This window comes from Cucurbita pepo, chromosome 4 (genome assembly GCF_057944985.1).
Source record: "Cucurbita pepo subsp. pepo isolate OVF chromosome 4, ASM5794498v1, whole genome shotgun sequence".
Classification (NCBI taxonomy): Eukaryota; Viridiplantae; Streptophyta; class Magnoliopsida; order Cucurbitales; family Cucurbitaceae; genus Cucurbita; species Cucurbita pepo.
Genome location: NC_141801.1, coordinates 4,120,493 through 4,139,537, shown reverse-complemented (window position 1 = coordinate 4,139,537; position 19,045 = coordinate 4,120,493). Strand labels below are relative to the sequence as shown.

Below are 19,045 nucleotides of genomic sequence, written 5' to 3'. Positions count from 1 at the left end.
ACATTGGTTGGGGAGGAGAACATATCACTATTTATAAGGGTGTGGAAACCTTCCCTAGCAGACGCGTTTTAAAAGCCTTGAGGGGAAGCTCGAAAGGGAAAGCCCAAAGAGGACAATATCTGCTAGCGGTGGATCTGGGCCGTTATTCCTTAACTTGTCATATCCTTAACATTCTTATATCTATTACAGTCATAGCGTTACATGAACGTATTTAGTCATATCATTACAGGAACGTATCCTAACGCTATCGTTCTATCAATCTATCGTAATCCTATCTCTTTCTACCCATAACCTAACCATATTCTTTTATCAATCTCTCGTATCCATAGCACTTCGATACCTAACCTAACCTTAACGTTTCATGAATGTATTTTACTCTTATCACTACATTACGTTTACATCCTTCTCGTATCCTATCTTGAACAGATCATTGAACACATACAAAATTATAAATAGTTGTGATTTCTTAAAACTCATACAAAATTATTTTTTATTTCATCTCTGATTCAAAACTAAATAACTGTAACTAAATTAATATTATTTAACAAAATAAAGAGAAGATGTAACATACTACTATCCACCTCCTCCAATGACTATCTTTTCTATGAAACTAAATCTGCTTAAACCTTTTGTTTTTTTTTAATTTTATTTATTTATTATTATTATTATTATTATTTTTTTTTTTTTTGGTAGGAAATAAGGATTGGTAATCTGCTGTTGTTTTTACCGAAAAAAAATACTCATCTGTTGACAAATTTATTTTTAGGAGAGGAGTGGTGAGGAGATTTATTTTTAAAGTTTTAATTGATGGGCTATTCGTAGATATTATTGAAATTAGTAATTTTATTAATAATTTAGTTCCGTGATAATTTAGTTCGGTGTATATATAGAGGGTCTTTATTTAAACCGGCTATAAATAACCCTTCCTTCCCTCAATAAAAGAAAGGCAAAAAAAAAAATAGAAACTAAAACTAAGAGTTTCATCTCACCCATTTTCACAAACATGGAAACAACGAAGCTATGCCTCTTTCTCCTTCTCGTCTTTGCCACCGTTCCTCCTCCACTCTCCTTTGCCTTCCATGAAACTTCCGATGGTTCATCTCCTTCCCCTTTCGACGATAGTTCTCAATACAGCTTTTTTGGTGGAGACTCTTCAGAAGCGATGACTGAAGATAGTCGGCGACAACTTTTCCAATATGGATTTGTTTATAATAGCGAAGCTCGTAAGAGGTTTTTGACCTACGAGGCACTTAGTAAGAATAATATCCCTTGTGGCCGTCGTGGTACCTCCTACTATGATTGCAAGAAGCGTAGAAGGATCAATCCTTATCGTCGTGGTTGCGCCGCCATCACTGGATGTGCTCGATTCACAGATTAAATCAAGTTTTGTTGTCTCATTGAATTGGATTGTCTTTGCTTTTTCATCATGTATTGATCTCATTGATTTTCTTTCATTTTATTTGGGTGTCTTGCTTTTATTATAATGAGTTGATATAATTTGTCTCCTTTTAAATTTATTTGGGTGCTTTTTTTTTTGTTTTTTAAATCCTTATCGTGGTTTGTCACCATTACCAAATGAGCTCGACTTAATGATTAAGCTTGGTTCTCCATGATTAAGCTTGATTCTCAACTTAATTGTTTTCTTAATTAATAAATTATTCATGTCACATATGGTTATGTCACATATGGTTTAAAATAAATGACATAAATCTTGAATTTTCTACAAGGTCGTTACAGTATACATGTCTTGAATGCGGATGCGAAAATACATGTCTTGAATGCGGATGCGAAAATACATGTCTTGAATGCGGATGCGAAAATACATGTCTTGAATGCGGATGCGAAAATACATGTCTTGAATGCGGATGCGAAAATACATGTCTTGAATGCGGATGCGAAAATACATGTCTTGAATGCGGATGCGAAAATACATGTCTTGAATGCGGATGCGAAAATACATGTCTTGAATGCAAAAATACTTCATTTCATTTAAAACCTTCTAAGTGTAAAACACCACAGAACAAAAGACTAAATAAAATAAATAAGTGTTTAAATTAAAAACATCTTATAATAAATACGACTACCCTATACATGTGGTCAAGTTTTGATGTCGTGTTAGCCATACGAGACCTTAGCCATACGAGACCTAATCAACGTAATTTGGGTCCTCTAGAGACCTAATCAACGTAACCTCTAGATACTATAACATCTCAAGGGCATTTTTGAAACATGAATTAAAGTAGGAGGGGCTTTTGGGGTAAAGTAGGAGTGGGTAAAACTGTAAAACAGTACTCATTATGGAATTTAATTGATCAATAATATTGCCCTACTCACGAAGGAAATGATCTTTACTTGGAAATAAAAGAATCCAGAGTAATTAATGAAGAAAATATTTCAGAATCAAAAGTGGCTCTAGTCTACTGTTAGATGAATGAACGGCCGTGAGCTCGTAAGAGAGTTGGTTTAACGACCCTAACTATGGCGGAATATTTTCGAGATGTTAATGAACAAGACATGCTTCTATTTATCGACAATATCTTTCGTTTTGTTCAAGCGGCGAGCATACTCTTGGAGCTTCATAAGCCAGACACCCATTAGAACTAGTAACCGTCGTCACGATAACATTAGGTTAAACATATTGATTGTTCTCCTGCTTGACCGAGCTTAATAATTGTTCTCCTTCTCCTTGCAGCATTATGATAACCATAATGATCGTTTTCCTACCTCGTAACATACGTTTGTACTACATGACCACACAATAATGCATGACATCCCAACATTTTTTCATTTTCATTATCATTTAATACAACCCTAGTAGCCTTTCGTACATAATTTTCATATCATTTCACATTTTGTTTATCATATCATTTATCTTATATTTCATGTATACGTCGGGGTTGTATTCATGCTAGTTCTTCGTTTTGCATGTCAATCACATCGTATCATTCAAATTACATAACTATGTCATATCATAATATTTCATGCTTCTAGACATAACAATTTTCATCATATACATGTCATACCATAACATATCGCATTATAATGTATCATATCATAAACATGTCACTTATCACATGTCTCGTAGCGTAACATTGTTCATATCATTTTCATATCATATCACAATAAATAAATAAATAAATAAATAAATAAATATATATATATATATATTCCGTCATTCACATATTGTATCATAATCATATCATGTCATAAACACTTCGGGGTCATATCGTGTAATAGCCCAAAAAAATAATAAAAAAATAAAAAAATAATGAAATAAAAAAATAAAAATAATTAAAAAAAATAGTTTAAAAAAAATAAATAAATAAAATTAAAAAAAATAAAAATAATAAACAAGAAACTTTTCCCCACTTCTTTCCACTAACCTCTCATCTCTTCCCACAATTATTTGTCCTCGACTCATCTTACACTAGAAAGTAACCGTTATTGCAAAAAAGAAAAAAAAAACAAAAAAAAAAAAAAAAACAATAATCGTTAGATTTACTTAGAAAAAGAGAATGACCTTTACCCAATTGAGATTCACAGGAGATTTACATGGAGATAGATCTGATCATTAAATCTTCATTTTTTTTTAGAAATCACAACCAATTATAATTAGATCTTCATTGAATTATTACGATGGTCTAGCTTCGAGTTAGAAACGTCAATCATTTATACGATTCTAGTCAATCACATCAGATTAGTAATATTAGATTAAATAAATCACGATTAGTAATATTAGATTAAATTTTTATCTGTAGCCAAAAGAATAGATTAAAAATAGATTGACAAGAAAACTTGAAACCCTCTAAGATAAGGAAAGATTTGGAAACAGGGATCCACTAGAAATTTGGAATACATGATATCAGAATTAAGAGACAACAGATAAAAAAAAAAGAATATTAGAGAATTAAAAACCCTCTGAGATAAGGAAAGATTTGGAAACAGGGATCCACTAGAAATTTGGAATACATGAGATCAGAATTAAGAGACAACAGATAAAAAAAGAAAATAAGGAAAGATTTGGAAACAGGGATCCACTAGAAATTTGGAATACATGAGATCAGAATTAAGAGACAACAGATAAAAAAAAGAAAACCACAGACTAAAAATGGAGGGAAAGGTAAATACAGAGAGTAGTAAAGCCCAGAATAACTAAATATAGAGGGAGGGAAAGGTAAATACAGAGAGTAGTAAAGCCCAGAATAACTTGAAATATCTGTATCTACTTTCTTATACAACAGTAACCATGAAAAATAAGATTTTTAATTAAAATATAATTATAGATATATAACATTTCAAGACTTTTAATAATGGACCAATGTAAATTAGAGAAATAATGTTGTAGAATTCAAACCTGAAACTAATATCATGGGCGCATATAGGTTGACTCGGATTTCAAAGGACGAAATCGAACTTTCATTAAGGATATATTCGTGACAACGACTTAAGCTAACCAGGTAAGTGTAAGGATTCAAATTTTTGTTTTATTTATTTTACATTTTATGCTAAGATTTTATTTTTGCTGCCAAATCGAAAAGATATTATGCTGCATTTATTGTCGCTGGAAAATGTATGATTTCTAGCAAGGAAATTACTGGCTTAATGGAAAAGTCATAAAGACCTTTTATATTCTCATATACAACTCTCCTCCTTCATTGAAAACAACTTTTGCTCTCCAAACGTTTAGGGTTTTCGAGGGTGTCTGAGAGTACGGAAAAAATCGAGAGGGTTAGCCAGGAAAAACGTGTGAGGTGGTTCGCTGGATTTTCTTCGGTGAGTGGCCGGAGGGAGAAGCGACCGAGGCTATCGGTGTTGAATATCGTTGTGCGTCGGTCGGAATAGGCAAGGGGTGTCGTCGCGTCGTCGGAATCGGGGTTGTGACGACGTCGTTGGCGGCGCAGCGACGATTAGGGTTTTTGCGAGATTTCGGGTAAGGAAGACGAAGGAAAACGGGTTGGGTTCACGTTTGGCCTCTGGATCAGCCCACGGAACGAACGTGGGCCCTATGCGTTTCGGCCCAACGCGGACGCGCGCTGCAGCCTTGGTCTCGGCTCCGCACGCGTGCTCTCGGCTCGGCTTGACGTGTACGGCGGCTCGGCTCCGTCAAAACCCGCAGCTCGGCTCCGTCAAATCCCGCAGCTCAGCTTGGCGGCTTAATTGGTCGGCTCGGCAGCTCGGCTTGGTGAATCGGTATCACTATAATCTATCGATTCCAAGGTTTTTGGTCCTTCCGAAGCCGTTTCTGCCCTTAGTTTTACCATCCGAGGTCAGTATGGCTCCTAAACGTTAAAGACAGATTAGGTCGAGGGTTTATTTTGATAAATAGCATGAGGTTTAGCTAGGGTACCTTATGAAAGGTTCTAAATTTTTATGTGGTTATCATAGGACATATTTAACCGCTAGGATTAGCTCGTTGTGAGTGACTTCAACCAAGACCATCGAGGTAAGTGACCTTACTGTTGGAGTTAGCTTTCTACGTGTTGTATGATGGTGCGTGCCCTGTGGCCCCTGCATGCACCATATTTTATGTGATATGATTATGTGATGTATAGATTGTGTTGACCGTAGATTGTGTATGTTATGTGACGTATGAACTTGTGTTGACTGTTGACTGTTTATGTTATGTCATGAATGAGATGTTAGTATTGTATGCCATGAATATGTTGATTGATGCCATAGATACACGTAGAATTATTGAGTCATGTCATGAGATGTTTATGCAACTGGAATGTTTATGTAATATGCCATGTAATATAAGTCATGTGAGATGCCATGTGATGTAAGAAACGTAAATGCGATGTTAGCACTGCTTATGTAATGCCATGTTAAATATGTTAAGGGACCTCATGCATATATGTATGTCACGTGCATCGGGATTCTTCCCCTTTATGATACGAAAGAATGAAATACGATATTTATGTTCGCCATGATATCATGCGGGCCCTTTTCTGTTCTGTGGTGTCCGGCTAAGTGTAACACGTTGTGCCCGACCAAGTCAGGCCCAGGGGGTACGTCTAAGAGCCCGCCTGGTGGGTTCATGTACACGTACATGGGCCATGTGTGAAGGAGTACCACACATCCAACCCTACCCGGAATAGAAAAGCGCCCAAGGCTATGAAAAGTTTATGAAAAGTTAGGTCCCGCTCATATGTTGCATGTGTTTGCGTTCCTAACCCCAACAGTGGGATGACTTACTGAGTATTTCATAAAATACTCAAGCCACGTGCTACCTACATTTTTCAGGTAAAGGCAAGGCGCCAATGTACGGTTGACGGCGGAGCTGAGGCCACCATGGAAGTTGGAGACGGGATATTTTTAGGAGTTTACTTTTATTAGACTGTTTTAAGTTATAGGATTGAGTATCGTTTTATTTGGATTTATTTTGAATTCAGTATTGAAGGTTTATTTTCGGAGTTTAGGTTTTGTTTTGGATTCATGAATTTTTATGAAAGACTATTTCAAGGTTATTTATGATGAGCTTCCCCCTAATGAGATAAGTATGCATGGGTGACGTCACTAATTAGGTTAAAGAAAATTAGGGGCGTTACAGTAAGTGACCTTACTATCGGCATGGTTATATTTGATGTTGACACGTGCCCCATGGTTCTGCACGTGCCATATATATTGATATGTGTGAATTGTCTGTGGATCGATATGCTTCTTATATGTTATGTATATGTTATGTATATGTTATAATATGTGAATTGTATGATAATAATTACGGTATGATGTGTTCAAGGATATGTTTGAGATAGGATACAAGAAGGATGCACAAAACGAAATATAGCGATAGGAGTAAAATATGTTCATGAAACGTTAAGGTTTGGTTACATACCAGAGTGATATGGATAAGAGATATTGATGGAAGAATACAGTTAGGTTACGGGTAGAAAGGGATAGGTCTGTGGTAGATTGACAGAACGATAGCGTTAGGATTGATAGAACGATAGCATTAAGATATGTTCTTGTGATGATATGACTAAGGTACGTTCACGTAATGATATGTCTGTGATAGGTATAAGAACGTTAAGGCTATGATAAGTTAGAGAACGATATGACTACGAAGTGTTTACGTTATAACTTGTTTATGATATGATACATTGTGATGCAATATGTCATGGTATGATGTGCATACGATGAAATGTTATGTTAAAAGCACAGAACGTTATGTTAGGTCTCTTAAATTGTGTGTATACAGCATGATATGAATGACATGAAATATAACCCCGTTAGAATTATGTAAGATTTGAGATGATTTGAGAACTGCAGAATGAGAAACGATATGATATGAATGATGAACGATATCTGAAACGATATGAAAAATGATATGATATGTACATAATGTTAGTGGGGTTGTAATAAAGGATAATGAAAATGGAAAAGTTTTGGGACCTCATGCATTATGTGTGCTCATGCATTTGGGGAGATACCCCTATCCCATCACGAGGGTACGGACGCGTACATCCAATGGCAGGACAACGATCGTTATGCTTTGCATAGCGCTGCCGTGACGGTTACTAGTTCTAGCGGGTGTCCGGCCTAAGGGGCTCCCAGAGTATGTCCACCGGATAAGGAAAGTGACCCAGCGGTGTGCGAATTAGCTGGGGAGCTCATACTCGCACGTATGGGCTGTGTGTAGAGTATATGATACACGTCCAAAACTACCCGTTAGGACAGCACCGTAGGGAAAACAGAATGAAAGATAGGTTCCATCATGTCATTGCATGTGATTATTGCATTTAACCCCAATAGTGGGGTCACTTACTGAGTATTTCTTTAAATACTCAAGCGATGTGCTATTACATTTTTAAGGTTAAGGCTCGACATTCCTGTACGGTTGACGACGGCATCGCAATTCGAGACCATGACACATGCGTAAGATAGTGGTATTTATTTTCTTAGACATATCTAAAATATGATGTTTTTAACTTAAACTCTTATTCATTTTATTTAGTCTTTTGTTATGTCATTTTAAAAATGTTTTCGAAACAGGTAAGTCCATGGCTGTGTTTTAAGATAAAGGTTATGTTTTATGAAATTTAAATGAACTCTTTTGCATTCAATGTTTATGGTACGTATACACATGTAATAGCCCAAAAAATAAATAAAAAAATAAACAAATAAAAAAAAGTTAAAATAATAATAATAATTTAATTAATTAATTAATTAAAATTAAAAAATATATATATATATATATATATATATATATATATATATTTCCCCCTCTCTCCACCAACCTCTCATCTCTTCCCACAATTATCTCTCCTCAACTCCTCTTAGGCCAACTGCAAAAAATAAAAATAAAAAATAAAAAATCTTATCTCAGATTTCCTTTTCATTCATAGTTATTGTTATAAAAAATTAATTTAGTTATGGTTATAAGAAATTAATTTAGGATCAAATCTCAGATTTCCTTTTCATTCATAGTTATGGTTATAAGAAATTAATTTAGCTATGGTTATAAGAAATTAATTTAGGATCAAATCTTCTTTCCTATCCTACCGTAATAATCAAATCCCATATACAATTATTAGATTTTTGTTAGCATTTTAGTTATACGAAATAAGGTTATAAGGTTAGATTCAATAAAATTTTAAGTGACACATCTATAAACTAAAAGATCGTAGCCTGTATTTAAAATTGGCTAGTAATATCTGTTTACACAATTGAACAACCTATTTACAGAATAAAAAAAATGAGAGAGAGAGATTGAGGAAAGATTTGTTAAACAGCATTTAACAATAAAAGGAAATATTAGAGGGCAGTGAGCTACTTTAGCTCCTTTCAATTTTGTCTAACAGAAAACATCATAATTTTTATCAGAGGACAGTGAGCTTCTTTAAATTTTGTTAACATAAAATATCACAATTTTAAGATGGCCAATGTAAATTAGGGAAATAATTTTATAGAGTTCAAACTTGAAACTAATGTCATGAGCTCATATAGGTTGACTCGGATTTCAAAGGACGGAATCGAACTTTCATTAAAGATATATTTGTGACAATGACTTAAGCGAGCCAGGTAAGTGACCTTACTATCGGCATGGTTATTTTTTATGTTGACACGTGCCCTGTGGTTCTGCACGTGTCATATATATTGATATGTGTGAATTGTCTGTGGATCGATATGCTTCCTATATGTTATGTTATGTTATAATATGTGGATTGTATGATAGTAATTATGGTACGATGTGCTCTAGGAGATGTTTGAGATAGGATATGAGAAGGATGCACAAAACGAAATGTAACGATAGGAGTAAGATACGTTCATGAAACGTTAAGGTTAGGTTACATACCGGAGTGTTATGGATAGGAGAGATTAATGAAAGAATACGGTTAGGTTATGGGTAGAAAGAGATAGGTTTGTGATAGATTTATAGAACGATGGCGTTAGGATACGTTCTGGTGACGATATGACTAAGGTACGTTACGTAATGATATGTCTGTGATAGGTATAAGAACGTTAAGGCTATGGTAAGTTAGAGAACGATATGACTATGAAGTGTTTACGTTATGACTCGTTTATGATATGATGCATTGTATGCTAGATTATTGTGCTTAAGTACGTAGTTATGTGAACGTGAATGTATGCTTTTAGTCTGATGTGATGTGTAATGCATGTAACGATGTGTGGTCCTTGAACGATTATGGCTTGTTTGTATGAATATTTGAATGTAACTGCATGAATTGTATGACATGAAATACGATAAATTGCATGAAACATAACCCCGTTAGGAATATGTATGATATGTAAAGAAATGAGAATGAGAATGACATGTAAGCATGAAAACGTGACAGGGTGTTATGTTCATTAATGATAACTGTAGGACTAGTGGGACCTCATGCATATTGTGTGCTCATGCATTTGGGGGGATACCCCTATCCCATCACGAGGGTACGGACGCGTACATCCTATGGCAGGACAACGATCCTTATGCTTTGCATAGCGCTGCCGTAACGGTTCTAGTTTTAACGAGTCCCGGTATAAGGGCACCCATAGCATGCCCACCGGCTAGGGACAGTGGTCCAGTGGTGTGCGAACTAGCTGGTGAGCCCATACTCGCACGTATGGGCTGGGTGTAGAGTATATGGTACACGTCCACGATTACCTGTTAGGATTACACCGTAGGGAAAACGAAACGAAACGAAACGAAACGAAAGATAGGTCCCATCATTTCATTGCATGTGATTGTTGCATTTAACCCCAATAGTGGGGTCACTTACTGAGTATTTCTTTAAATACTCAAGCCATGTGCTACTACATTTTTCAGGTTAAGGCAAGACATTCCTGTACGGCTGACGACGACATCGCAACTCGAGATCATGGCACATGCATAGGATAGTGATATTTATTTTCTTAGACTGAGGATAGAATAGGATGTTTTAAACTTAAACGCTTATTTATTTTATGTCGCGTCTTTTGTTGTGTCGTTTTAAAGATGTTTTCGAAACACGTAAGTCCATAGCTATGTTTTAAGTTAAAGGCTATGTTTTATGGAATTTAAATGAAGTCTTCCGCATTCAATGTTTATGGTATGTATATAGTAGCGACCTTAAATTAAGTAGAAAATTTTGGGTCGTTACAGTAGCGACCTTAAATTAAGTGGAAAATCTCGGGTCGTTACAGTTGGTATCAGAGCCAGACACCGGACAATGTGTCCGCCTTCTCACTGTTCCCCGAAGGGGGGGGGGGACGCTGGGCCCGAAAGGGGGGTGGATTTGGGGGCTGTCCCACATCGATTGGAGGAAGGAAAGAGTGCTAGCGAGGACGCTGGGCCCCGAAGGGGGGTGGATTGTGATGTCTCACATTGGTTGGGGAGGAGAACAAATCACCATTTATAAGGGTGTGGAAACCTTCCCTAGCAGACGCGTTTTAAAAGCCTTGAGGGGAAGCTCGAAAGGGAAAGCCCAAAGAGGACAATATCTGCTAGCGGTGGATCTGGGCCGTTATTCCTTAACTTGTCATATCCTTAACATTCTTATATCTATTACAGTCATAGCGTTACATGAACGTATTTAGTCATATCATTACAGGAACGTATCCTAACGCTATCGTTCTATCAATCTATCGTAATCCTATCTCTTTCTACCCATAACCTAACCATATTCTTTTATCAATCTCTCGTATCCATAGCACTTCGATACCTAACCTAACCTTAACGTTTCATGAATGTATTTTACTCTTATCACTACATTACGTTTACATCCTTCTCGTATCCTATCTTGAACAGATCATTGAACACATACAAAATTATAAATAGTTGTGATTTCCTAAAACTCATACAAAATTATTTTTTATTTCATCTCTGATTCAAAACTAAATAACTGTAACTAAATTAATATTATTTAACAAAATAAAGAGAAGATGTAACATACTACTATCCACCTCCTCCAATGACTATCTTTTCTATGAAACTAAATCTGCTTAAACCTTTTGTTTTTTTTTAATTTTATTTATTTATTATTATTATTATTTTTTTTTTGGTAGGAAATAAGGATTGGTAATCTGCTGTTGTTTTTACCGAAAAAAAATACTCATCTGTTGACAAATTTATTTTTAGGAGAGGAGTGGTGAGGAGATTTATTTTTAAAGTTTTAATTGATGGGCTATTCGTAGATATTATTGAAATTAGTAATTTTATTAATAATTTAGTTCCGTGATAATTTAGTTCCGTGTATATATAGAGGGTCTTTATTTAAACCGGCTATAAATAACCCTTCCTTCCCTCAATAAAAGAAAGGCAAAAAAAAAAATAGAAACTAAAACTAAGAGTTTCATCTCACCCATTTTCACAAACATGGAAACAACGAAGCTATGCCTCTTTCTCCTTCTCGTCTTTGCCACCGTTCCTCCTCCACTCTCCTTTGCCTTCCATGAAACTTCCGATGGTTCATCTCCTTCCCCTTTCGACGATAGTTCTCAATACAGCTTTTTTGGTGGAGACTCTTCAGAAGCGATGACTGAAGATAGTCGGCGACAACTTTTCCAATATGGATTTGTTTATAATAGCGAAGCTCGTAAGAGGTTTTTGACCTACTATGCACTTAGTAAGAATAATATCCCTTGTGGCCGTCGTGGTACCTCCTACTATGATTGCAAGAAGCGTAGAAGGATCAATCCTTATCGTCGTGGTTGCGCCGCCATCACTGGATGTGCTCGATTCACAGATTAAGTCAAGTTTTGTTATCTCATTGAATTGAATTGTCTTTGCTTTTATCATCATGTATTGATCTCATTGGTTTTCTTTCATTTTATTTCGGTGTCTTGCTTTTATTATAATGAGGATATAATTTGTCTCCTTTTAAATTTATTTGGTTTTTTTTTTTTTTTCTTTGTATTTTAAATTCTCATCGTGTTGATAATGGGTTGATATAATTGGTCTTTTTTTTTTATTATTTTAAATGAAATGATGATTAAGCGCGATTCATCTGTACATGGTTTTGTTGTCATAGTTAAATTATATTTCATTTTTTTTTTTTTTAAATCCTCGTGTTTGAATTGAAAAAAATTATGTTTTTTTTTTTTTAATGCAGTTAAATAATTAATATGCTTTTTTTTACTAAAAAGATACAAAATCATTCGAAATTTAATTTTTGCTAATTTTAAAATAGATATTATTGATGGTTCAAAATGGTTTTCTTAATTAATAAATTCTTAATTATTAAATTATTCATGGAAAATATGTTTTCAATTAAAGACATAAATTACATATATTCTATACATAAAGCCATGGACTTAGGTGCAAAACACACCGCAACAAAAATAAATAAACGTTTAAATTAAAAACATCATAGTCTAGGTTTAAGAAAATAAATACGACTATCTTATACATGTATCATGGTCTCGAGGTCGTCGTCAACCATACCGGAATACCTTGCCTTAATTTGAAAAATGTAGTAAGTGACTCTACTATTGAGGTTAAATGTAAGAACATGCGAATGCAATGACGAGACCTATCGTGCAAGCATACTCTAGGAGCTTTTTAGGCCGGACACCCGTTAGAATTAGTAACCGTCACAGCATCATTATGATAATCATTGATAAGAACAAAAAAGTCAAGATTAATTCAAATTAATCCCTTTGACGGATTGTTTTTACTATATTACAAGTAAAAAGGCGTAAAAAGGTAGTAGGGTAGGAACTAGAACTAGAATGAACCGTGCAGTAACAATAAATGCGAGAATATTTTCTTCCATAATCTCATCATTTCATTTTCTATTCAACTCGAGATTTAATCCCATAGAGATGATAAATATTCCGCTTGTAAATTCAATGGGCTGCATTGCATCTCGATGATAGTATTAAAATATCATGAATAATAATATCGGAGCTATTCGATTCATCGTTGAGAATTGAATAGTATAACATAAGAAGATCTTTTATCCATATCGAATTCAAACAAAATGGGATTCTTGATGCAATCAAGAATTTCTATATGTGAAGGGTAGGGGTTTTCTATATGTGAAGGGTAGGGGTATCCTAGAGCACACAATAATACATGAGTTCCCAACATTTTTTTCCATTTTCATTATCTTTTAATACAACCCCCGGTTATATCATATCGTTTTTCATATCATTACGCATTTTGTTTATCATATCATTTATCTTATATTTCATGCATACGTCATGGTTGTATTTCATGCTGGTTCTTCGTTTTGCATGTCAATCACATCATATCATTCAAATTACAAAACTATGTCATATCATAATATTTCATACTTCGAGACATAACAATTTTCATCATATAAATATCATACTATAACATATCACATCACAATGTATATATATATATATACACGTCATTCACATGTTGTATCATAATCATATCATATCATAAACATTGTGTGGTTATATCGTTCTCTAACTTGTCATAGCCTTAACATTTTTATATCTATTACAGTCATAATGTTACATGAACGTACTTAGTCATATCATTACAGGAACGTATCCTAACGCTATCGTTTTATCAATCTATCATAATCCTATCTCTTTCTACTCATAACCTAACCATATTCTTTTATCAATCTCTCTCGTATCCATAGCACTTTGATACGTTACCTAACTTTAACGTTTCATAAACGTATCTTACTCTTATCATTACATTACGTTTAGTGCATCATTCTCAAACATATCATTGAACACATCGTACCATAAGTAATTATCATACAATTCACGTATTATAACATACACATCATATTATAAGCATATTGATCCATAAATAATTCACACATACCAATATATATGACACGTGTAGAGCCACAGAGCATATTTCAACATCAAATATAATCATGTCAATAGTAAAGCTACTTACATGATTAGCTTACACTGGTGTCACCAATTTATCCTTAAGAAAATTTAATTTTGTCATTTGTATTTAAGTTAATCTATATGAACCCTGACATCAATTTCAATTCTCTAAATTATGTTCCATTGTTATTAATTTTAATTAGGTTCATCATTTACTCTATTAAATTACATTTTAATTATGTAAATTTGCGTTTTTCTTTTAATCAATTCTTACTTCCACATCTTTCCTTTTTATTTTTTTTTATTTTCTTAGTGTATTTAAGAGCGGGGCTTAACAGTACCTCTTTCTTACAGTATTTCTTTTTTTTTTTCTTTTCTTTTTCGATATTCCTTTTCTATTTTGTTAACAGTATTCTGGATTTACATCTATATTTAGTTTTAACAGTATATGTATTTCATTTTTCTTTCCTTAGGTATTTCCTTTTATCTTTCTTTTAATTCGGTTAACAATTATATTCTTTGTTTTTATTCCATTAACAATTATATTCTTGATTTTTAATTTAATATTCATTTGACTATTTTTTTACTATAATTCATATAAAATTATTGACAGCTTAAGTAATTGCAAACAATTTAGATGATTGGTTGTGATTTTCTAAAACTCATACAAAAGTATTTTCCTAATTCAAAACTAAATAATTATAACCAAATTAATATTATTTAATAAAATAAGAGGGAGATGTAACATACTACTACTGATACTGATCTATTCCAATGACATATCTCTAGTGAAACTAAATCTGCTTAAACTTTTTTTTTTTTTTTTTTTTTTTTTTTTTTTAAAGAAATGAGGAATTCTAATATTGGTAATATGGTGTTTTTACAGAAAAGGAAAAAGAAATTACTAATTTGTTGGCAGATTTATTTTTGGAAGAGAGGAGGAGGGATAGGTTACCATTTTTTTTTTTTAATTTTTTTATTATTTATTTATTATTATTATTACTACTATTATTATTTTTTTTTTTTATGTTACAACACATGTCCAACTAATATTGAAATGAAATCTACCAATAAAATTATTTAATTTATGAATTTATTTATGGGGTAATCCTCCTAAATTTGTGCAATTTTTTATATTATTCAAATTAGTAATTTTTTTTAATAATTTAGTTGGGTGATAAAATTTTACGAGTAAAAAAAAAAAAAAATTGAATCTTTATTTAGACAGTTTATAAATAACAAACAGGTATAGAGAGTCTTTATTTAAACGGTTTATAAATAAACATTCCTTCCCTCAATAAAAGGAAGGGAAAAATAGGAACGAAAACCAAGAATTTCTATCTCAAACATTTTCACAATCATGGAAACAATGAAGATCTGCCTCGTTCTCCTTCTCGTCTTCGCTGTCGTTGCTCCACTCTCCTTTGCCTTCTATGAAACCTCCCACAGTTCATCCCTCCTCGACGATAATTCTCAATATAGTTTTTTTGGTGGAGACTCCTCTGAAGCTATGACTGAAGATAGTCGACGACAACTTTTCCAATATGGATTCGTCTATAATAGGGAAGCTCGCAAGAGGGTTTTGAGCTACTATGCACTTAGTAAGAATAATATCCCTTGCGGCCGTCGTGGTACCTCCTACTATGATTGCAAGAAGCGTAGAAGGATTAATCCTTATCGTCGCGGTTGCGCTGCCATCACTGGATGTGCTCGATTCACCGATTAAACAAACTTCTGATGCTTGTTGAATTGGTTGGTCTTGCTTTTATCATAACGAATTGATCTGATTGGTCCCCTTGAATTTTATATTGGTTATTTTTTTTTTCTTTTATATTGTCTCGTGAAATTGGATTGTCTTCTTTTTTTTTTTTTTCTTTTATATTGTCTCGTGAAATTGGATTGTCTTCTTTTATTATAATGGATTGATCTGATTCGTCTTTTCGAATTTTATTTCAATTATTATTATTATTATTTTTTTTTTTTGTTATTTTCAATTTTTAAAAAAAAAAATCTTCTAATTGTTCTATCAATGGGAAAGAGAGATAATGATATAATCTAGTTTTTTTTATCCTATAGAATGTAATTTTTTTTTTCCTTTTAAAAACTAAATTTAATGAAAAACCATTGGTTCATATATTTTAAAAAAAAATATTAGCTTTTTCAATGTAACATATTGTGTATGTAACGTGTTCTACAAAATCATCAAACGACAAGGGCGGCCAACAAATGCAGTTATGAAAATTGGCATAATATCTACCGGTATTAATGCCATATTTCAAGTTAAACCTGAAAGACTGGATGAGCATAACCTAAAGACTCAAAGAAATAATGTCTTCACCATGTAAAAGGTACCCCAAGTTGTGTCAACCAAGCTCAAAGTTGTGCCGACAAATAATCGAGCATAATGTCTTCACCACCGCATTTCATATTGCATTTTTTTAGAATAATAATAATAAAATAATTAAAGTGGAAAATTGCAAAAATGCTATTGAAGAAAACCTACCATTTTGAATATGTTCTTTCGATGTGAATTGAGCTGAAATTTGCAATTATTCGTATCTTTATATCGTTGCAATCATTCGTATCTTTATATCGTTGCAATCATTCGTATCTTTATATTGTTGATATTGTTGATTGAGCTGAAATTTGAATATGTGAATATCAAAACCAACTTCAAAACCAATATCAAAACCAACTTCAAAACCAAAATCGTATTGGCATATGTTCAAGACTTCAAAACCAATATCAGCACTTGAAGTAGATATTGATGATGATTCTAAAATTGAGTTTGAAGCTTTTAGGTTATGGGATTTTTTTCTTCTTAATTCAAGGCTATAGTTAATCATTTTCCTTCCTACCAACTTCTACCCCTTTTATTTCTAACAAGTTTAGTGAATAAATAAGGCTAGGTTAATCATTTTCCTTCCTACCAATTTCTCTACCTTTTATTTCCAACAAATTTAGTGAATAAATAAGGTTCTGAACATCTCTAGGAGCGATTGCCAAACAAAACATTCTAAGAACTTTGGAAAGTTAGAACAGACCAAAGGTCACAACCATGAGGTCACGAAAACATTTCTAGGAACTTTGGAAAGTTATAACTCGAACAGACCAAAGGTCACAACCATGAGGTCACGAAAATGCCCAAAATCGCGAAGTCGGAGGTCACGAAAATTTCAACGGTCACTGGAATTTTTGGATATATCGCGACTACAACCATGAGGAATGCCCAAACGTTCCCTCTCGACCTCCAGCCTTCAACCTTGATCTCTAGAGCAGAGAAGCAAATGAGAAGAGCGAGAGAAAGTAACCACCTTTTTCACCCGAGAACGGAACCCACGAAAGAAAACACCCATAACCGACGTGAAACGCTTTGTTGCCATCACGGGAAGGATTTTCGACGACTGTAGAGCAACCCAAGGTAAGTTTCGTGCCCTTTTCATTCGCATCGTCTCTGAAAAAAAAACAAGGTTGAAATTCAGATTTCCTAAACGTGCAGAGATCTGTGATTTTAGGTATTGTTAGGCCACGAAACTTTGAGGAATGAAAGACAACGACGAACAGATTTCCTAAACGTGCAGAGATCTGTGATTTTAGGTATTGTTAGGCCACGAAACTTTGAGGAATGAAAGACAACGACGAACAGAGAGGAAAAGGAACAAAGAAGACCGAAATCGGCATCAAAAATGTCATGGGAAGGAGAGAGAAAATGCACAAAAAAATCGCATAGAAGTAGGGTAAGGAAGATGAAATCCACCGGATTTGGGTCAACTCGTATCCAAAACTCGAGAGTCAGCCCGACTCCTTTCCCCTCAACCTCCGTCTTCGACTCAGCCCAACTACAGCGTCCCAAACCTCATTCCAGCCCAATAGCCCACGGTTCAGCTGAACCAACCCGAGACCAGACCCACAATTCAACCGAACTAGCCTGCAGCCAAAGTATCTTCGGCCCAGCCTAGTAAGCCAAGGTCCAAAAGTTTATTCCAGCCTAGTAGCCATCTGCAACCAACAACCCGCGGGCAGACTCGAACCAGCCTCGACCCGATGCCACCTGCACTACATGGCACGTCCGACTGCTGCCACGTGGTGTCTAGTGGCACAAGCACTCCTTCAGCTCAGCTAAGCGCAAACGACTCAGCGACCTCTGGTAGCTCCCAGCAGTTATTCGACTCGGCTTCTCGTTTTTCAACCCGGTCTCCATCGTTTCGACTCTCTTAGATTCATTTTCGGCCCCAGTTAAGGTAATCAAGGCCATTTTAGAGTTGTATTTCACATATTGAATTATTATCAATTTAATTGTGAAATACTAACGGAAGGTGGCTAACGGTGTGATAGGAACAAACTCTGGCAACGTAGGAAGCAACTCTAAAGGAATGAGAGCTGGCGTTTAGCTAATCAGGGAGTACTTCGACCAAGGCCAACCAAGTAAGTGGCCTTACTATAGGATAGGCTAGAATTATTTGCGTTACAGTCTTATTTACGGGTATGATGATGTATGATGAATATGTTGATGTATGATGTCTATGAGGATGTATGAGTATGACGTTTGAGCTGTGATGCATGTTATATGTACGTGACTTGTGTTTCGATGCATGACGTACTTATTATATTTGATTCTGTATGGCTTATAGATGAGTATGACGTCTTATGATGTTTTCCATATTGAGTATGTGATGATGATTGTCATACTGCATCATATCGTTAGATCGACCTAGGACACAACTCTAAGAGCATGAAAATGATATTAATATAAATATCCACGAGTATGTATTACCTAGAGTAACAAAGAAGATGAGAC

At 34.4% G+C, this 19,045-nt stretch overlaps 1 protein-coding gene across 1 annotated transcript; it reads left to right on the top strand.

Moving 5' to 3' along the window:
* The first annotated feature begins 1,003 nt into the window (after window positions 1-1,003).
* LOC147792795 (protein RALF-like 31) lies at window positions 1,004-1,378 on the top strand. Its single transcript, XM_087123126.1, has one exon. The coding sequence runs from the start codon at window positions 1,004-1,006 to the stop codon at window positions 1,376-1,378; it is 375 nt and encodes a 124-aa protein (XP_086979252.1).
* Window positions 1,379-19,045: the final 17,667 nt, after the last annotated feature.

Coding starts and splice junctions, on each gene's coding strand:
- LOC147792795 (XM_087123126.1), top strand. CDS start 1,004: ATGGAAACAACGAAGCTATGCCTCTTTCTCCTTCTCGTCTTTGCCACC.